Genomic DNA, 22,345 nt, shown 5'->3' with positions numbered 1-22,345 from the left:
CTAGCAGAGATTTGCAACAGAGCAAAACCTAGATACATAAGGCCATATAGTATGACGCTAAATGAAAGGACTTCTAGGATATAGAAACAAAAGCCATATAACGAATGATTGTTGTCCTTAATGTACTATGCTATCTCTCATCTCTTTTGCTGTCCCTTGGTTATCTCATATTGTTACAGTATCTCACTCTGTTATCTGATATATTGGATATGTTTGCATTTGGTTATTTGAAATTGGATAGGGAAGGGGGGAAACAAGATGATGGGTGGGGGTGGGGGAGGGAAATGGGGACCAAGACAAGAGAAAGGGTATCAATGTATGTGAAATAATGCACCTTCTATCTGGCGAATATAATGTAACCCTTCTATTAATTACAATAAAAATATATGGGAAAAATTCATTAAATAATGCAAGAAGAAAAAAAATGACTGTCCCATGGAATCCCATTCTATCACCAGGATACTTCCATGAGTCAGTCTTGGCAATGCTGATGGTAGAGACAGAATTAGTTGCTCTTACCTGTTATGTATGATATCTTTAAGCCTTGTCTCATATGCACCTACTATTAGTAAAATCCATAGCTTTTTCCTTGTTGAACAATCTGAATCACCTTTTCTAGCTCTGTGTGTATGCGTGTGTGTGTGTGTGCGCGCATGCGGGCACGTGTGTGCATGTGTATGTCTGTATGTGACTGCCAGTCCTGGGGCTTGAATTCTGAAATTAAGCACTGTCCCTGAGCTTTGCAGCCCAAGGCTACTGCTATACAACATGCATCACAATTGCACCTTATTTGCTAGTTTTGAATCTTGCATCTCTTTGTTTATTCAATCCATTAAGATTCCAAAAACATTTTTTGCCAGTCCTGGGCTTGAGCTCAGGGCCTGAACACTGTCCTTGGACTTTCTCAAGGCTAGAGCTCTACCACTTGAGCCTCTGCACCACTTCCTGCTTTTTTCTATGTATGTGGTACTGAGGAATCAAACCTGGGTCTTCGTGCATGCTAGGCAAGCACTCTACCACTAGGCCAAACTCCAGGCCCTCCAAAAGTATTTTTAAATAGGCTTACCAATCTAGCTGGGAAAATGGGAGCTCTGTGTTTCTCGTCATTGGCTGCAACATTCAAATCAGCATCTGAAAAGTAAAACATTCTCAACCACCTTTCTTCTACCCACCACTTCCCTCACTCTTTTTAATTTTAGGATTTCACTGGATTTTTAAAAATTTTCCCCCTGTTCGTTTTCACTTGGCCCCACCCAAATCTATGCTAACCCACTTCTTAGTGTTTTATTTTGCTGAACTTTCTTTTGCCTTTTTATGCAACTACCTTATTTGATATCTTCCTTTGCATGAAAGGATTTAACAGCCTAAAAAGATAATCAAATGCAAGCTGCCTTAAATCTCTAATGGCTGAATTGGATAGGATTTATCCTATTTCAGTTAATACATTTATGTACCACCTAACATATTTGCTTATGAGTTTGTAAGCTGAATCCAACTTCCACATATATCGGAAAACCTGTATCCTTTGTCTTAACATTCTACAATTGAAAATGGAATGCTACCACAGATGTTAGATTGTCTCCAGTTGAACAACAAAAACCCAACTTTTTAGTCATAACTAATGTCTGACCTGAGGTGCATTCCATGCTCTATGTTTAAAAATAGAATGGTATTATCATCTGAGCAGTTTAGAAGAATTTTTTTAAACTTATAATGAGAATAAAGAGCTGAGTTTTTAAAAAATCGATTCTCATTATGCAGCCCAGGTGGCCTCCAACTCCAAATCTCCCTGTCTCAGCCTCTTATGTACTAGGATTACAAGTGTGCGCCACTGTGCCCAGCTCTGATTTATTTATCAAGTGCAAAATTTAGTTGTTTGAACCATCTTGGTGTATTTTTCACATTTTATCTCCTTGGTGCTTATTTTAAACTGGAAATAATAATTATGAAAGAACGTAAAAGGTCGTTGTTCATGTTTCCAATTTTTAAAATATTTCTCATGCAAGAAAGGTATATATTAATGTCGTTATTTTCATCGACACTACAATTAGACGTCATTCCCAACACAGCTTCTGTAAGGCTGGATTTTCATGATGCCAATCAATATGGCACATTTTGTTGCCTGACCCGTTGTTTTGGTATCTGGCTGATTTGGTTGAATGATCCACCCCACACATTACATGCTTCCCAGAGGGTACACCCAGGGGCCGCTTTGCAACTCTGCTGGCAGCACAGGAACTTTCCGTCCACGAAGAAGCCACTGTGGTACTTGATGAGCAGGTGGGGGTTTCCCCTTATCTCTGAGGAGCAGGAAGGATACAAGACATAAGTCCATGTTGACTCTCGAGAAGAAACACATGGAAGTACAACCATTATACAAAACCCTCTTTCTGTGTACAAATAAGGTAAGAGCCAATGGCTCCCAAAGTATATAATTCTTTTACCCCAAAGTTAATAAACAAAAAGAATAAAGAATAATCTTACTACAATACAGTGAGAAAACCACAGGAACTTCTCATCCATACATTTTTTAAAAGTTGGTAAAAATGGATATACTGATCAGCTTGCTGTTAGATTTTAGAAATATATTCATAAAAATAAGTAATGAGTACCACAGGGCATTCTCTTTTGATAAAAGTGTATTGGATGGTAAGACTAGATCTTAGCGAAAAAGTTCTAATAGATCTAGGCCTTGGTGACTCATACCTGTAATCCTAGCTACTCAGGAAGCTGAGAGATCTCAGCTTGCATAGAAAAGTCCATGAAACTTCTGTCCAGTTAAACAGCAAAAAGTCACAAGTAGAGGTTTGGCTCAAGTATAAGAGAGCCAGTCTTGAATGAAAAAGCCAAGTGAGAGCACAAGATCCTTCCCATTTCATTGAAGTGGTGGTAGAAAAAGGGAAATTTCTCTCCCCAAATGGATATTTCTCTCCTCAAATGGATTACTTGGCTATCACTAGAGAATTGTTTGTTAAATCCTTATGTGAGAACAAAGATATTTTTTCCATCAAAGTAAAACATATGTGTATATAATTTCAGGCACACTGAGAAAGAGCCATAATTTAAAATTTAATAAAATAAAATAAAAGTAAAATCTTCCTTTACAAACATGGCAATTCACTTGAGGTAAGTATTCTCTCCACATTATTGTTCACTTTCCAAATGAAAACATTAAAGAGGGAAACTTTTCAGTGCCAAATTATTAGTGACAAATTTTCTTCCCTTTCCAAAGGTTGTTACCATGGAAGCCTAAAAAGATCTGTGAATGCATGCTGCTTTAAATCTCTAATGGCTTTTTTTTTGTAAATAATGTACTGCTTAAAATGGAGTGTGGGCAATTGAAGTGTGAGACTCATTATTAGATTTATGATAACTGGACTTTTTTGGTTACTGTTAACTTTACTCATCTTAAAAGTAGACAAGAACATTACCCCCTCCTATATAGTTGTCAAGAAGATTATCTAACAAAATCTTTTAGAATTATTAATAAAGATTCTGGTGAGTAAGTGGTAAGGTGGATATAGTTTTCTCCAAACAACGAAGGACATGGCACAGTTCCAAGAAGACCTACTCTTCACATTTGGTACAGGTGAGCCCAGGGGTGGTGAGTAGGTGGAATGCTTTCCCCAGAGTGGCTGGAAACACACAATAGTGAGCTCTGTGCTGAGGAGCAAAGGGAATCTGATCCACAGGCTTACTGCTTCTACTGATAAATCAAAATACAAAACGTGGCTGAGTTGGTAGGAAAATCTGGGTCCTTTTCCTGCTCTATCTTTTCTCCACGGGTCAATCTAGCACTCTCTGAGTTTTGGATTACCTTTTTGTAATGCTTTCAGCCACTGACTTCGGCTCTCTTCATTGGATGCATAGACATAGAGAAGGCCATCTTTATAGACAATCTGGAAAGGAAAAGAAAAGATGTAATGCACTTTGATATAACATCATATGTCGTTTAGCAGTTTAGCATATTCCAAATATATATATAATGAGTATATATTTATTATACATTCTAATGCTTATATGTTTATATGTACTCATTATATATTCCAAAGCTAATATACATTCATATAAAAATCCATATATATTCATTATATTATATATATTATATTCCATATATTCCTATATATTCATTCATTATATTAAGTATAGAGTCACATATATTTTTATATATTCCAAAGCATATATGATACATGTTATCCATATTATCTAATTCCAAAGCATATATATATATAGGTGGAAAATGCATATATACATACATGCTTCAGGATTAAGTAAAAACAATTTACGGTTTTTGAACTTCCCATCCCTCAATTCATTTTATCCCAGATACTTTAGCAAGTCACAGCAATAATGATAGAAAGGAATACTGAGATCTCTTTTGGATGTTCTGGCCCATGGAAAACAATTATTTCCTCCATGTTAGACATTATACATGGTTTCAGTCTGTTCTGCTAAGTGTATTTAAACCGTTGTCAGTTATAGCCCATTGGAAAAACCTTTTACGTGCTCTGCCCTTAAAATATCTCTAGGGATAGAATGTCCTTTATTTTGCAAGGCCACATTTATCAGTTCTGACATACTCTAATCATTCTGAAGATCATGCTTGCATTGAGTAAAACAATGCTTCCTTGTTACTTTGGTCTGTTGGATCATGGGGCATTCGAGAATCCCAGAAATATTTGAAGATGAAATGTTCTTCCCAGATGTCTCTCTATCTTAGTCGCCAATTGACAAATATTTCATCTCATTTACTAAAGAGCTTGTAGTTGCTGGGATCTCTCCTAGCTACTTTAATATTTGAGTCCTGTTTTAATGTATAAAATATCTATGCATCACAAAGGAGGCAATAAACTCCAAGAGAAGATCATATGTGTTTATGGCTATACAAATCACCATGGTAGGATTGAGGCTCTGCAGTAGCCTGTGTGTGTGTGAGAACCTGTGCCTCCTTTATGTGAACGTGCAGTGTCTTCCCAGAGCACATTTTCTCTCACTTCTTCCACTTGGAAAATATTGTTATAGTGGACATGACTTAGGTTAAGATGCTTCTAAAAGGTATTGTACTCTCCATACTATACCACCCTTTAAGACACTTCAGAGCAAAATGAAAATTCCTTGGCACAAAATGTGAACTCCTTCATGGTCCAGTCTGGCCCATGGTTTCCTGCTCATAGATCTGCTTTCTTCAGGAGGGGACGTTATTTTTACCCATCAGTACTTTTATACCTGCTGTCTCTTTCATTCTGTTACCTCTCCTGCTGAGCTAAACTCTGTCTGTTCTTCCCATCTCACAGTAAGGAGTGAAGCTTCTGCTTCCTGGGACATCACCAATGGATTGTGCCAACCTCTTAACATGCCCTTGTTTCATTATAATAGTGTTTCTTAGTCAGTTTTGTCACATAATGCAAGCATCTTTGGGAAGAGTCAGTATTTTCTTCTGTGTGGTGTTCCTGCTACAGAACGCTCAACAATGTCAGAGCCAAGGCAAATTAGACCACAAGAATGTGTCAGTTTATACATTCATCTTGCTTCCCTCTCTTCAGGAAAGACAAATAGAATTTTTGGCAAAAATGTTTTGCTCCCATTTGGGAATATTCCAAGTCTTATCAGAGGAGTGTGTGTGTGTGTGTGTGTGTGTGTGTGTGTGTGTGTGTGTGTGTGTGTGTGTGTTGGAGCTCAAGGCTTGTCGAGTATAGTTTACTGGTTATTTTTGGAGTTGGAGTATGGCAAACTTTTGTGCCCAGGATGGCCTTGATCCTCTGGATCTCAGCCACCTGAATAGTTAGGATTCCAGGTGTGAGCTACTGGTGCTTAGATCTCATCATTTTCTTAATGAATCATTTTACAGTGTCTTTACCCTAGATACATTAAATTCATAACATAAAATATTAAAGGGAGAATCATCAATCCAACATAATATCACTTCTTTACCTGGAATGGGTACTGTCTTTCCACAGGTGTCTGCTCCTCCAGATTGACTTTTTCCACACATCTGATTTTCTTAATTTCAATGGATCCCTTTCTGCTGCCTCTTTTCTGTAATATATGCACACAATATATATTTATACTATATATATAATATATGTATATAGGGTATATGTTATATATATATATATTTCTGTAATGTATAGCGAGAGGGGGACTGGGTATGATGGCTCCCACCTATAATTCCAGCTATTTGGACGCACAGACAGGAAGAATTATTATTTGAAGTTAGCTTGGGCAAAAGGAAATGAGACCTCATCTTAACCCATAGCTATATAGAAGGTCACATTTCAGGCTGGCCCAGGAAGAAAATGTGAAATATATATATATATATATATATATGTATATTTATTTATTTATTTAAATCAAGAGGGGCTAGTGGTGTGTCTCAAGTGATAGAATTTCTGGCTTGTAAGTGAAAGGCCCCAATACTGAAAAAAAATCATTCACCCACCAAATATAAGTTGTATTATATAACACACTTTAGTAAACAAGGAAAATCACAAAGTTAAAGTTTTGCATAGAAAGGCGACTGGCTTGGAGTGGTCAGTGGAAAATTACTCTATAAGAGTAAAACATCTGAGCAGAGAATATTTTCTCAAGTGTGACCCCAGACATATAGTTCTCCAAAAGTCACTTCCCTTGAGGTAAACAGGAAAGTCATGAATTAATTCTGCAAGTCATTTTTTCTTTGATTCAGATGAATGATAGTATTTCTATTATGATAAGAATTTTCAACTGTACTGACATCATTTTATTTCTGATACTGTTTTAATGTCATGCATCATTTCTGATCCTTAGTCCTAAGAATACTTGGGCCTGAAAAAAATCTTTTTTACCAGCTGTAGGAGGAGGTCTGCATATTGTAGGATCCTTGGTCACATTACTACAATATACCCAGGGGATTCCAGTAGCTCTTACCCCTCCCCCACACGCAGCTGTACCAACCAAAAATGTCTCCAACTCTTGACTAATGTCCCACGGGACACAAAAAATATTCCCTCATTGACGTTTAATTCATTTTAATAAACTTAACTAAAATTACAAAATCTTTTTTCTTGAATTTATTACACTTTGTAAAGAGAAGGCAGTGTAATAAGTAGATGCAGGTAATTTTTATTGCAGGAGCTAAGAAATCTCTTTTTGTTTTTGTTTTTGTTTTTTTTTTGCCAGTCCTGGGCTTGAGCTCAGGTCCTGAGCACTGTCCTTGGACTTTCTCAAGGCTAGAGCTCTACCACTTGAGCCTCAGCACAATTTTCGGCTTTTTTTTCTATGTATGTGGTGCCGAGGAATTGAACCCGGGTCTTTGTGCATGCTAGGCAAGCACTCTACCAATAGGCCAAACCCCTGGCCCAGAAATCTGGTATTTTTAATTATGATCAAAGACTTTGTAGAGACTTAGGAAAGATAATACGTAGTATAAAGACAATGGAGTATGTGGAGACTCACCATTTTGTCATATTCATAGTAGGAAAGATTTGTTTTGGTCAAAACAAAAAGGCGCTCTTTGTAATTATTTGGTGACATTTTCTTTTTTTGCTGTGATCTTTTGAGAAGAAGTTCTTCAAGAATGGATTTTGTGTTCATACTATCGTCCTGAATCAAATCAAATCAAATCAAAGAATTAAACTTATTGTAACATCTACTTGAGTTTTCTCTTTTAGTCTCCCTATGTTTTTTGATCAACTGTTTTTCAATTAGGGATAATTAAATGCTAACTTTTATAAAGAAGATTACCTAGGATTATTTACCAAACCATGATTATCAGGATTAGTTAACAAACACATACCTACACTTACTTTTTTCCTACCAGTGTTGTTCTGAGGTTCTATAACTTTTGTTGATTTAGAGGAATACAGTATACATTCACTCACCTTTTACTTCTCTGGATTTACCATCTTTATACCACCTTCTGGCCTGCCTCATCAAAATACTCTTTAATATTCTAAGCATTTTTTGAGTTGAATAGGCTATAATAAGGCTCTAAAAATTATGCTTCAGGGGCTGGGAGTTTGGCCTAGTGGTAGAATGCTTGCCCAGCATGCACGAAGACCTGGGTTCGATTCCTCGGTACCACATACATAGAAAAAAGCCAGAAATGGTGCTCAAGTGGTAGAGCCCTAGCCTTCAGAAAGTCCAAGCTCAGGCCCTAAGCTTAAGCCCAGGATTGGCAAAAAACAATTAAAAAATTATGCTTCAGGTGGCTCATGAGCTATAAAGCTATTGATCTTCTGAAACTTCCCTCTGTTACTGCAGCAGTAGATTGGCCAGGTCATCATGAGACACCCCAATCCCTGAGCATGACCAGATGTTAAACACAAGGAGCTTAGGTCTAATTTAAAATATCTTCAGGTATATTGGATATATGCGCATTTGGTTATTTGAAATTGGATAGGGAAGGGGGGAAAACAAGATGAGGGGTGGGAGTGGGGGAGGGAAATGGGGACCAAGACATGAGAAAGGATATCAATGTATGTGAAGTAATGTACTCTCTATAAAGTGAATATAATGTAACCCTTCTATTAATTACAATAAAAATATATGAAAAAAATAAAAAATAAAAAATGGTTTTCTAAAAAAATATACGGAAAAAATAAAAATAAAATGAAATACCTTCAGAAAATTTTAAATCAAAGTGAATACTCAATAGAGAACAATGAGAGGAAGTTATATTATCAAAGTGATGTGAAAGAACTACAATATTAATACATTTTTACAAAGTAAAAACATTTTCACTTTTTTTTGCTTTTAAAAAAATATTTTTATTGTTTTGCCAGTCCTGGGCTTAAGCTCAGGGCCTGAGCACTGTCCTTGGACTTTCAAGGCTAGAACTCTACTATTTGAGCCTCAGCACCACTTCTGGATTTTTTCTCTGTCTGTGGTACCAAGGAATTGCACCCAGGTCTTCATACATTCTAGGAAAATACTCTACCACTAGGCCAAACTCCCGGCCCCACATTTTTGCTTTTAATTTTAAAACCACCTAAAACACTAATCCTTAAAACATTTCTGCAAAAAATAAATACCTTAATTTGATTCAGCGGAGATTAAATTTATTTTAACAAAGTTAACTAATATGCTTAAATTATTTATTTAAATTTTATCTTAATTATTATTTTTCTTTACTTTTCTGGTTCTACTGAGTTTTAGTATCAGTGTCAGTCTGATAATGAAAAATTGCAATGGAAAACAGTGAGCCACAGCCAGAACCTTCATTATCTTCTTTTCTTCTGTTGCTTTTGAAACTTCATTATTATTTGCAGTCCAATATTTAAAGCCCTTGTTAGACGACCTGAACCTAAGTAACTTTACTCACCTTAGACTCCAAAGTTGATGGGTGCCCTTAATTTCAAGTCTCAAGCTCAAAGCAAAAAGTCACTTCTCTGAAGCACTATCACTCATATTACCGCTGGCTATGTCATGTCATGCATTCAAAAAAAGAGATATTTGCATCCTGGTTAGCACCATTGATCAGGAAGTACCGACACAGACTAAGCTCCCTCTGGATAAAGACAGGTGCCAAGGAAACCTACCAGTCACTAGAGGAAATTTGCGAATAGCCCAGGATCATGATGACATGGGGGTAGAATGAAAAGTAGCTTAAGTAAGATAGCCTGGTGTTGAAGAAACAATCACAAGTTTTAGTCTCTTCTTTCCAAGCCACACAACTCGAAAGAAAGAATTTTGAACTCTACCCCACGTATTCTGTAAGGGTATTGCTTGGTTTATGGACAGAAGTAGCTGAAATCTTTTTCTGATGAAATGAAATCTTGGTCAATTCTTTTATAAACTAGTCACATATGATGGGATTCTTTTTTTTAGCACAATGAATGCTATTTATTGTGTCTACTGCTTCTCTTTTTTGGTTGGGACTAGAAAACAAGGTAAAGTCAGGTGTAGTAGATCCAGTAGGACTGGTAGAAGTCGGAATCAAGACGATCTTTTAACTCTGCCTTCACTGGAAATTTCACAGAGATGTTTGCCCACATAACCATATTTTCTACACGCAAAATCTATGACTACAAGATAATTAGCTTGAAAACTATAATGATATACTTTTTTTTTGCCAGTCCTGGGACTTGAACTCAGGGCCTGAGTACTGGTCCTTGGTCTTTTACCTCAAAGTTAGCACTCTGCCACTTGAGCCACAGCACCACTTCTGGCTTATTCTATGAATGTGGTACCAAGGAATCAAACCCGAGTCTTTGTGCATGCTAGGCAAGCACTCTACCACAAGGCCAAACTCCCCGCCCAAAAAGCTATACTTTTTGCATCTTACAAACTCTTTGGGGGCAGCTGAAAACTAGAAATAGAGTTATAGAACACTTTTGTTTTTATAGTTCGTTGTGAGGCTTGAATTCAGGGCCTGGGTGCTGTCACTGAGCTCTTTATCTGAAGGATAGCTCTCTACTACGTTGAGTCACAGTGTAATTTCCAGTTTTTTGGTAGTTAATTGACAGCCTGCCCAGTCTGGCTTTGAACCATACTCAAGAGATCTCAGCTCTAGTAGCTAGGATTAAAGATGTGAGCCACTAGTGCCTAGTTAGAACACTTTTGTTATGTTTCTGTATTTTAAAACTGTATAAAGAAAGCAGAGTGGCTGGGAGTTTGGCCTAGTGGTAGAGTGCTTGTCTAAAATGAACAAACAAACAATAACAACAACAACAACAACCATCTCTTGCCAAATTTAAGTGTACCGCTGGTTAAAACCTAATTCCTTAAAGTAGTGTGCTAGCATGGGTCTTTGATTTGTCATGTGACAAACACTTGTGCCACATGCTTTGAAGTTCTACCCAGGAGAACCCGATCATCAGAGCTTCAGTCCCCAAGGTGTGCTCTGAGGCTTCCTTCATAAATTTGATAAGCCCTGTTTTGAAGATTCATGATTTTGTTACCACCAGATATGTTTCTTCTAAATCAAACTAGGCTTGGACCTGTCTCTCTTTCTATTTGTTTCTATCCTGTATACTTCCCTTTTCTGTCCATATGTCTTGATGGCAAGTTGAAGGTATTTCTTTTAATTAATTAATTAATTCTTTTTTATTTATTTTTTCATATATTTTATTGTAATTAATAGAAGGGTTACATGATATTTGCCAGATAGAAGGTGCATTACTTCACATACATTGATACCCTTTCTCATGTCTTGGTCCCCATTTCTCTCCCCCCCACCCCCGCCCCTCATCTTGTTGTCCTCCCTTCCCTATCTGGTTTAAAATAATCAAATAATCATATATACAATATATCAGATAACAAGTAAAATACTGTAATAATATGAGGTAACCAAAGGACAGCAAAAGAGATGAGAGATAACATAGTATATTAAGGACAACAATCACTCATTATATGGCTTTTGTTTCTATATGCTGAAGGTCCTTTCATTTAGAGTCATACTATATGGCCTTAAGTATCTAGGTTATGTTCTAGTGTAAATCTCTGCTAGGAGAGCCCAAGGTTTCTACTGATTACGACAAACGAGGGAAACCATTGGGCCTATGTTCCTTAGAGTCTGGCTTACTTCACTTAACATGATTTTTTCTAAGTCTTTCCATTTCCTAACAAATGGGGGTGATGTTGTTCTTTCTGCCAGCAGCATAGAATTCCATTGTGTATAAATACCACATCTTGTTCATCCACTCATCAACTGAGGGACATCTGGGTTGGTTCTATATCTTTGCTATGGTAAATAGTGCTGCAATGAACATTGTTGTGTTAGTGGATTTAGTATGTCCTTGTTTCTGGACAAGTCGGTAAAAGCCAAGTATTGGAATTGCTGGGTCATAGGGGAACTCTATGTTTAGACTTTTGAAGAACTGCCATACTGCCTTCCATAGTGGTTGAACAAGTTTTGCACTCCCACCAACAGTGTAGTAGTGATCCTTCCTGGCCACATCCCCTCCAGCATTTGTTGTTATTAGATTTCTTGATCCTGGCCATTCTAACTGGAGTGAGGTGGAATCTTAGAGTTGCTTTTATTTGCATTTCTTTTTTTTACCAGAATTTTTTTATTTTTTATTGTAATTAATAGAAGAGTTACATTATATTCATCAGATAGAAGGTGCATTACTTCAGAAAAAAATGATATCCTTTCTCATGACATGGTCCCCATTTTCCCTCATTCCTCCTCCCGCACATTTTGATTTCCCCAGTTCCCTATCTAATTTCAAATAACCAATTAAGCATATATAAAATATATCAGATAACAAGGTGAAATATTGTAACAATATGAGATAACCAAGGGATAGCAAAAGAGATAAGAGATAACATAGTACATTAAGGACAACAATCACTCATTATATGGCTTTTGTTTCTTTTATGGCCAGAGATGTCGAGCATTTCTTCATGTATCTATAGGCCATTCTTATTTCAGTTGAAGGTATTTCTATGGTCTCATTTGGTATCAGAGAGTAGGACTGGTGATGATTCCTATATAGAAATGTTATATCTCTTCACTTGCATTACGGTGATACCAAAACAGGGCTCAGGTACAATCATCTCAAATGCTTACCCAGAGACTAGAAGACTCTTGCTCTGCCCAAACTTTTTTAAAGGAATGTTCAATTGGGTAGGTAAATGAAAAATAATCCCTTTTCAAATAGAATGAGCTCCTAAACCTGTACAGTATTAAGCAAAAATTTATTTCCATAAGGAGCAGGGAGGATTTGGCTGGACTCTCATATTGACATGTACAAAAAATAGAAACATCAATTTGCTTACCAAATAACCTATGCTGCCTATTTCCATAAGCATATGAAACTAGAGAGAGATTAAAACACAGGGGAGGCAAAACAAAACCCCCAAATCAATACCTAGCAAAAATCAATATTGAATTCTGTATAAGGAAGCTGGTAGCCATTGTATAACTTATACCATCCATATAAGGGACATGTTAAATTACAAGGTCTTGTAATCACTAAGGCTATTTAGACTATGTAAGAAAACAGCATGAAAATGTAGATAAGTTTAGAAGTTCTATTTTGCGCACTTGACTTTAAACTTGCAGTATACCTGATATTGAGTGATTGCTTCCAGAAATAAAGTTCAAATTTTCATATCCCTGACGTGCAGCAATCAAGTTTAAGGTGGGTTTCATAACTAATCAATATGTAAGACTATTGCGGGTTGGTAGACTCAGAAGGCTTGAAGGACATTACAGGACTTTTATTTATCAGCCTGATTATCCTAAGTCCCTTTTCTAAAGTTCATAAAAAATGAAAAACCTTGTGGGAAAGTACTTAGCACACTGTAGGCCAACTATTTGATTTTTAATTGTGAAAAAAAAAGGAAATAGCTGGGCACCAGTGGCTTACACCTGTAATCCCAGCTATTCAAGAAGTTGATATCTAAGGATTGTAGTTCAAAGCCAGCCTGGGCTGGAAAATCCATGAGATTTTTCTCTTCAATTAACCAGAAAAAACATGGAAGTGGAGTAGATGTATGGATCAAGTGGTAGAGCACTGGTCCTGAGCAAAAAAATCCAGGGACAGTGCTCAGACACTGAGTTCAAGACCCAGTACAAGTAGAAAATTATTTTTAATTAGTTAATTAATCAATTATGAAAAGTAACAGGGGATAAGAATCAACTCAAATGTTACAGCGGAGCTTGTTCACTTTCTTGTGTTACCTGAGGAAAAACAATTTTTCCTTTTTTTGAGGGGAGGCTAATACTGAGTATTGAACTCAGAAACTCAGGGTTTGAAGTACTTTCTAGGTTAAATGTTCTTCCACTTGAGCCATTCTTCCAATTCTTTTTGCTTTAGTTTTTTTTTGCCAGTCCTGGGCCATGAACTCAGGGCCTGAGCACTGTCCTTGGACTTTCTCAAGGCTAGAGCTCTACCACTTGAGCCTCAGCACCATTTCTGGCTTTTTTTCTATGTGTGTGGTACCAAGGATTTGAACCCAGGTCCTCGTGCATGCTACACAAGCACTCTACCACTAGGCTAAACTCTAGGCCCACTTTAGTTGTTTTTTAAATAGAATCAGATTCCTTTTTTTTTTTTGGCTGAGAATGGCCTAGATCAACCTTTCTATTTATACTTCCTGTGCAAAAGTTTATCTTGATTTTTATTGGTTGAAATAGGTTATTGGGCACTTTTTGCCTAGGCTTGCCTTGAAAAATGACTACGAGCTTCCTGATCTCTGACTCCTAAGTAGCTAAGTGGATCACTGGCATGATCCACTACTCCCAGCTGAACACCACAAAAGGTATTTTGTAAGGGAGAGTATGATCATTGGACTTTGAAGGATTAAAAAAAAGATTTTAGAAATAATAATCCTAGACAAATTGATGGAAAAATTATCACAGACTAGACATTATTTAGAACATGTAACAAATGTCAATTTGCCTACTAGTATTCTGTGAGGAAGTTTATGATACCTTTCACTTTATGAGGTCAATCCAATTCCCTGTTTCTTATGAGGCATATTATAATACAGCCATCCTATTGGGTAGTTGGTGATAATCTATCCTATGAGCTAGGTTATGACAGAGTTACTCTACAGAATAGGCTGCACTTTCATTTCTGCTTCTATCTGATAATGTTGAAAAAAATCAGTCACACAGCTGGGCGCTGGTGGCTCATGCCTATAATCCTAGCTATTCAGGAGACTCAGAACTGAGGATCAGGGTTTAAAGCCAGCCTAGGCAGGAAAGTCTGTGAGAGTCTTATCTCCAATGAACCACCGGAAAACTGGAAGTAGCGCTGTGGCTCAAAGTGTAGAGCACTAGCTTTGAGTAAAAAAAAGCTCAGGGACAAGATCCAAGGCCTAAGTCTAAGGCCCAGGACCACCTCCATCAACAACAACAAAAAAAGTCACATAATGATAAATGTGGTGGCGCTGGAATTTGAATCCTGGCAGTCTAATTCCATAGCTCACATTCTCAGCCCTGATGCAAGTGGTAGAGAAGAATAAGCTTACCACCTAAACCAGAGAGGCCCCTAATCTAAATATAAGGCCGCAGCTCTTGGATGTGTTGGCAGGAACCCTAGAAATCATTTCACATGTGCAAATATGGCACCCTAGCAGACTACAGAAATTAACATGCTGAACTTATCACCTATGAATTAGGTCTATGAACCTGTGACTGAAGAGCCAGATTATGGTGTCCTGGCTGCTTGGTGCCCTGTCCTCTGTATGGCAATAACACACAAAGGCATACCATTGACGAAACAAGGCCTAAATTTGGGTCTTTCCAGACCTGTGCAAAGGACTTCTTGATGAGGCTTCCAGAAATACATAACTTGTAAATAACATTTCAAAGGAACCTCCAAGGCAGCTTGAAGTAACAAACCTCTGGGGTGAGGTGCAGCCTACAATGTATGCAAGATCCTGGATTCAACCCCTAGTACCACACTCACAGAACATAGCAAACCTCGAACCCACATTTTGTAAGCTGGTAAGAACTTGCAATTTCAAAAGCTCATGTCAATTTGCCTTGGTACAGAGGAGAAGCAGAAGGCAGGAAAGGGATACACACACACACACACACACACACACACACACACACACACACACACGAAGCCATTGCAGAGTTCCCTGAACCAAAGCAGTTATTTCCTGTCTGATTCAAGATGGTGGTGTTCTTAAAGCTGTGCTCTTTAGAATGGAGAGCCTGGGCAGCAATTCTTTATCCCTTTTCTCAGTTCAGTTATCTTCTTCCATTTTGTATGCCATTTAGCTAAAAATTTGCATTGGTGCCAAGAGAATAAATTAATGCATGTGCTAGAAAAGCAGTCGAGGGGGAAAGGATATGAAGAGGAAATAGATGCTCCAAGTACAGGATGGCTAAAGGTCTAAAAGAGAAACTGGAGGACCCTGAGCCAAACTTAATCTTCAGCTATTTGCCCAAAGCTAGGCCTGCTTAACATCCTGCTAAACAACTGAACAAGATATGATGGTTAGTTTAAACAGGAACAAAGAGCTCAACTAAGAATCAGATGAAGGGTTTATAATGCCTTAGGATGCTGGCCAACGACAAATATCAGCTCTGCAGAGAATCTGACAAATTTCTATTTCACATGATGTTATGCAGGCCAGAGAGAGTTACAGTTGATCTTGGCTGTGTCACGGATATAAACCTTCTAACGAGAACACTCACATCCTTGGCATTTGGGAACATGGTACCTTAATTGTTTCAAAATGAATGTACAAAAAAAAAGACATTTGGGAAAGATCATTTTCCTCCAAAGAGAAAAGATAGAATTCCAATGTTATTCCTGTTGGAGTGAAACTCCCTGTCATTTCTTTCTTTTTTTGGTCTGAGACTATATTCAAACTTGGTACCTGATGTTTTTGCTCAATGGCTACTGCTCTACCAACAGAGGAACGTCAGTATTTTGAGGAACCTCTTTCCTTTTATTCCTTTCCCTCTGCTCAGGACATTACCTTTCTTGGAAGAAAAGCAAAAAGTGACAAAACTGTGAGCACTAGTTTAATACAGAATACTGCTACAGCTTTGCAAGCTAGTATGGAAGAAAATACCATATTTCAGTGGCTTCAAATTCTTGCTATGTTCCTATGCAACCCAGCATGTATGTTACTTAAATCTGCTAAACCTCAGCTTCCTCATCTAGAAAGAGAGAAAAATCAAAACAAAAACCAAACCCAACAAACAAGCAAAAATCCACATCCATTATGAGGAATCAAGAAAAACAAATGCAGTACCCAACACCCTGATATATATGCTGGAAACATGCTCTTTCTCCTCATCCCTCTATGTAAAGCTTCCAATAACCCATAGGAATGGTAAAAGACTGAAGACAATGAACATCCTCAAAGATGTAAGGTCACTTGTCATCCTGTTAGGTACAGCTTAAAATAAAGCAGAGCAAAGTTAAAAGACAGAAGACAAGGTAACTTTGAGAATGCATAAGGGCATCTTAAAATTGGGTTGAGCTAACCCTTTATTGACTGTATTTGTGTCATCATATGTCTTACATAAGAACACATGCACCAAGGTGTCATCGTTTCATGCCTGTAATCCTAGCTATTCGAGAGGCTGACATTTGAAGATCATGGTTTGAAGCCAGCCTGGGTAATAAAGTCTATGAGATTCTTATCTCCAATTAATCACTGAAAAGCTGGAAGGAGTACTGTGTTTCAAGTGGTAAAGTGCCAGCCTTGAGCAGAAAAGCTTAGAGACATTACTTAGGACCTACGTTCAAGCCACAGGACTGGGGCATACTGGATCTGTGCTTTAGCAGGATCCCTGGGCGACCAAAGCACATGAAAGCTTGAGAAGCACTGATCTAGGCAAAAATATAGTTGTACTAGCTTTTTAATGTCCAATGAAATCATTATGGTCCATAAGAACATTCAAATCATATAGGCACAGGTACTACTATATAGTTTACCTCCTTCTCATCTTGTAATGGCCATCTAAAATAACCCCAAGGCTCCAACTTAAGGAGATTTCAGGAACTTATGAAGAAATACTTTCAGATAAAATGACATATAAATAAGAAGGTACAAGTAAACTTTGTTTTTTTTTTGTCTTTTGAGAAGCAGTCACAAATGTAATATGAAAAGCCACAAAAGGAAAGCACCCAAAGAACAACATGGAGGAAAATCAGCAGAACAAACAACTGGTGATGATATGCACAAATTCCTGAGTGAGGATTTGAAGCAAAGGTGTGAATCGAAAATCAAACCACAGCAGCTTAAACCTCTAGTTCCAAATGAAACAATACCTTCAAAACTCCTCAAGGACACCTTACCAATTTTATACTCAGAACCGAGTACGTTTTATTTTTCATGGTGGGTTCCCCACATTTTGAAAACTGCAAAACCTACAACCCCTGGATCTGAACTTATTTTCCTGTAGTGTATGATATTCCATAGCCAGCTACCACTTATACGTACCATTTTGGCTTGTTCCATCCCCGGGGTCCTCTGAAGTGAAGTCAATCTGTTCTTTTAGGAACTCAGTCTCTGCTGTCCTCTTTCCAGTCCCAGCAAATTGTTTTACATTTTCCCAGCAGCATTGCTGCTGGGTCAGAAATGACTACATTACTAAATACCCCCCACCCCAAAGCTTTATTGTCTTGTAGGGCCTTACACAATCCCACAGGAAACCACGCTCTGTAGTTAGCCAACACTTGTTGATCTGATTGAATGTAACAAAAACAGAGACAAAAGCATATTTCAGAAAGGTTCCAACTTTGATAACTGCAACTCTGGTCTTTCCCAGGCCATTCATGGGTACGTTTGATAACCCTGCTTTTGTTTATAGAGCTCTGTTCTGGAAAGGACAAGAAAATATCTAGGCAAAACTCGACCGCTGACGTTGACTTCTCTCAGAGGAGTCAGAGTCAGGAAACCATTAGGTAACACCAAAGTGCACAGAAAATAAGCACTGAACATGTTGACTCAATGCTTGTACAAAAGGAGTCCAAAGAGATATACACAAGAAAACAGTTAATATGACACCAAAGGAGCACATTTCCACAGTTTCAATGATTAAGAATCCAAAAATTGGAATATATAAACCAAGATTACAGTGAAAAAGTGTGACTTTCTCTTTACAATGTTATGATATTATCCCACCAACTGACTTTCAATATTCACCATTTTCTCTGGTACACACTGGTTAGTCATATATACTAAATATAAGGATTTATTTTTGTTCTGTCGATATATCACCAGTCATTCATTTGGTGGCATGCCTTGACACATTGTTTTAATTAATGGATTATTAGATACTTTGATTTATTCCTCAGTATCTGATATGTGATGAAGATCTGGGTTGGCAGAAAATAGTGATACTCCTGACCTTTAAAGAACAATTATTTTGAAGGAGATCCAGGGTTACTATCATTGCTATTCATTCTGATGATCAAGTCATACTTCGAGCTTGCTGTGTGCTGACCATTCTGTCAAGCACTTGATACACAGCAGAGGACATAACAGAGGCAGCCCACATTTTCAGGGCATTTATGTCTACAGAGGGATGAGCCCAAGTAAAGGCTGAATTACAGTAGTGTGTAAAAAAACAGCAAGTCGTGTATTTTCTTCAAAGAAAATGGAATTTGGAGGAAGGAAGAATTTGAAAATATGGATTATACCTCAATAGCAAATCAAAGTCACTGATGAATTCCAAACAATTGTCTGTCTCCTAGGAATAAATATCATCAGAAGAAGTAAACAAGGCTGATAGACACATGAACAAATGCTCCACATCTCTGCCTATAAAGAAAATAAATCATTAAGATTCTACTTTACCTCAGTTAGAATGGCCGTTGTCAAAAAACCAAATGATAACAGGTTCTGGTGAGGATGCAGCCAAAAGGGAACCTTAATACAGTGTTGTTAGGAATGTGAATTTATTCAACCACCCTGAAAAGCAGTGTGATGGTTTCTCAAAAAGAAATATAGAAATACTCTATGACCCAGCAATTCCACTCCTGGGCATTAACCCAAAAGATTATGTACCAGATTACAGGAAAGCCACCAATACAATCATGTTTATTGCAGAACTATTTACCATAACTAAGCATAACCAAGGTGTGGAACCAGCCCAGATGCTCCTCAATGGACAAATGGATGAAGGAAATGTGGTGTGTGTGTGCGTGTGTGTGTGTGTGTGCGTGCGTGTGTGTGTGTGTGTGTGTGTGTGTGCGCGTGTGTGTGTGTGTGTGTGTGTGCGTGCGTGTTGAAATTTTACTCACACCCATTAGAAAGACTGAAATTGTACTACTTGTAAAACTGGAGAGACCTTGAAAAAAAACATGCTAAGTTGAGTAAGTTAGGTCCAGAGAGTCAAAGGATGTATGCCATCCTTTATTCATCCTTTACATGTGTGAGCTACATTTAACTGATAAACTTGTATGTAATTATGTTGGGTGTTATGCAAATCTGTACAGATATATTAACTGAAATATGGTAGATTCAAGAGAGATGTTAAATAGTGTAATTCCTTAGAAAGAAAAAAAAATAAAAGTTTAACAAATTATAACGCCAGGAATTGGGTAATTGAAAGGGATCAGATGGGGTCAAGAGGAAAGGGGTAGATGAATGAAGAGAAGAGGGGGCAATACAGCTAAGAATCCAGTAAATATATATGTACAAAATTAAGGAGAATGATGGAAGGGGTAGGGGAAAGTAGGGAAGGGATTTATAAGAATGGAAAGGATGGCAATGATGAAGATACATTTTATTCATACAATGCTTTGTTAAATGGCACCTCATTGGACAACCATTTCTTAAAGTTACCCCCCCAAACCCCAAAACAACAATGCACTCATCCTACATTCTGTTATGTTCCTTTCCCTTATGGTGATTTGTATTTATTCCACTGCTTATATATGGTAGCATAGTAAGAGATCAATTTGAAAATTAAAAAAAAATAAAGAAAAGGGACACAGTGGTATAACTGTGGAAATATGTAAGTACAATCTCTTGGGATTTTTCATGCCTTCTTGGGGCTTAAAAAACCCCAAAAGCAGCTGGAAGGAGTGGTTTCCTCTAAGTCAAAATGTCACTGATTTATTTCTTTGTTCTATTCATTTCCTTCCTGTTACTTCTTCCAAGCCTCTTTCTTTGGCTCTGTATTTTCCATGTATTTAGTTAATTTCTAACCTTTGACAACCTACTATTTCAATTGCATGATTTAATTCATTGGAATTATAGACTGCATTGTCAGCTACCACTAGTGAGGCATGTAAAACAATTTCTTTAAAACTTGTTCACGCAAGCAGAAGTCAAAGGGATACCTCATGGGATCATTTGACTTTATGGCATTAACAAGCTTGTGCTCTGGCGCTTGTAGTTTGGGAATAAGAAAGAAGCTGCCTGCTACCATCCATTTGGGGAAGACAGACAATCTTTCTCATTGTGCTTGATTACTATTTTTGTCATTTACAAATTTCATTTAACTCTCAGGTTTAAACAATAGCTATGTGTTTATGATTCCAGATTTCAGCCAGGACCTCAACTCTGAATGCCAGGCCCACTACACTGTTAATTTACCTATTTATATTTGTAATGACTAATGAGTCAGATTTAACATATCCCAAAATGATCTCCTATTAACCCTCCTATAACTCTCCTCTTCTCAATTGCAACTCAATCCTTACACTTGTTCAGGATAAAGAAGGAGAATGGTGAACTACTTATCCTTTGAGAAAAGTGCCTTACACTCTTGCTCAGTTTTTCCACCTATGGCTGGCATTCTCCCACTTGAGCCAATTTTTCAGTACAGATTTTATTGTTTGGTTACATGAAGATAAGAGTCTCATGGACTTTCCTGCCCAGGCTGATTTTGAACTTAGACCTTCAGATCTCAGCTTCTACTGGCCTAAATGATAAAAAAAAAACCCATCCTGAAGTTTCTCACTAACCACCTGACTGTTTTCCTTCATTCTGTCCTGAGCCCCCTTGGTCTATTGCCACTGAGTAGCCAGAGTGGTTCTTTTAAATGTAAGTCAAGCTGTGGGCATGGTGGACAAATCTTGCCTCTATATTCTAAGCCAGGCTGGGCTACATATACTTAGATCATATCTAAAATATCCAAAGGTTAGACTGGTGGTATAACTCAATGACAGCCATTTGTCTAGCATGTTCAAAAACTCCTCAGTTCCATTCCTAGCACTGGAAAACAAAGGAAGGAAGGGAGGAAGGAAGAAAGGAAAGAAGGATGGGAGGAAGGAAGGAAGGAGAAAATATATAAGATAAATCTGATCAGTTCTGTACTATGTATTCTCCAGTGTCTTTGCTCTTCTGATTCTCTACTACAGTAGGAAAATTTTCTCATGATTATTTTATTTTACCATATCATTCTTAAAATGGGATACTTGCCACTTCTTCAGTATTCTGCAGTCCTTTGCATTGGTAGTGTACTTTGTTTAACTGTGCCAGAAATCTGCCTAGCTCATTTACTGCTCTGCTTCAAGCAGACTACCTAGACTGCTTGATTAAACATTATAACCTCACCCCAGGACACCCAATCTTCCTTCCTCTTCTATTTTACCTTTTTACCATAGTAACTATCACCTTATAACACAATGTGTGCTTTACTTATTATTTATTGTCTAGGTTTCCTTCCTCAAGAGCCTACAAAAACTCCAATATCTTCTCTGCAGCCTGAGTGTTTTATTTTCTGTAGGCTTCTCTTCTTTGGGGGAGTTGGTCTACCCCCGCCTGCATTTACTCCTTCTGGTGCTAAAATAACCTGCTTGGAGCTTGGGATCTGATGTGAGTAATGCATACTTACTCGTTAATGGCTCATCTTTCCTGAGGATGCTTGCTTATCACACCTTAGATTCAGTAGTAGCTTTCATCTTAGGAAAAGAAAGAGGTAAGGAAGGATGGGTTGGTGGAAGGCTACACCAACAGGTTTGTTGGATCATTTGTTATGACCTTT

General features: G+C 37.6%; 1 protein-coding gene across 1 annotated transcript in view; it reads right to left on the bottom strand.

Annotated features, from left to right (window-relative positions):
• Window positions 1-18,002, bottom strand: part of Bmx (BMX non-receptor tyrosine kinase) — a 48,564-nt gene extending 30,562 nt beyond the window's left edge. Inside the window, exons 1-6 of the mRNA XM_090327208.1 lie at window positions 17,848-18,002; window positions 7,435-7,581; window positions 5,932-6,036; window positions 3,818-3,899; window positions 2,181-2,300; window positions 1,067-1,131 (exon numbers count right to left, since the gene is read on the bottom strand). Of these exons, the coding sequence (XP_090183334.1) occupies window positions 1,067-1,131; window positions 2,181-2,300; window positions 3,818-3,899; window positions 5,932-6,036; window positions 7,435-7,581; window positions 17,848-17,865 (537 nt within the window). The 5' untranslated portion in view covers window positions 17,866-18,002. The remainder of the gene's footprint in view (window positions 1-1,066; window positions 1,132-2,180; window positions 2,301-3,817; window positions 3,900-5,931; window positions 6,037-7,434; window positions 7,582-17,847) is intronic.
• Window positions 18,003-22,345: the final 4,343 nt, after the last annotated feature.

The sequence above is a fragment of the Megascapheus bottae genome, chromosome X, assembly GCF_031878675.1.
Source record: "Megascapheus bottae isolate mThoBot1 chromosome X, mThoBot2.hap1, whole genome shotgun sequence".
NCBI classification, from domain to species: domain Eukaryota; kingdom Metazoa; phylum Chordata; class Mammalia; order Rodentia; family Geomyidae; genus Megascapheus; species Megascapheus bottae.
Note: the sequence above shows the minus strand (reverse complement) of the source record. Positions and strands in the feature narration are given on the sequence as shown.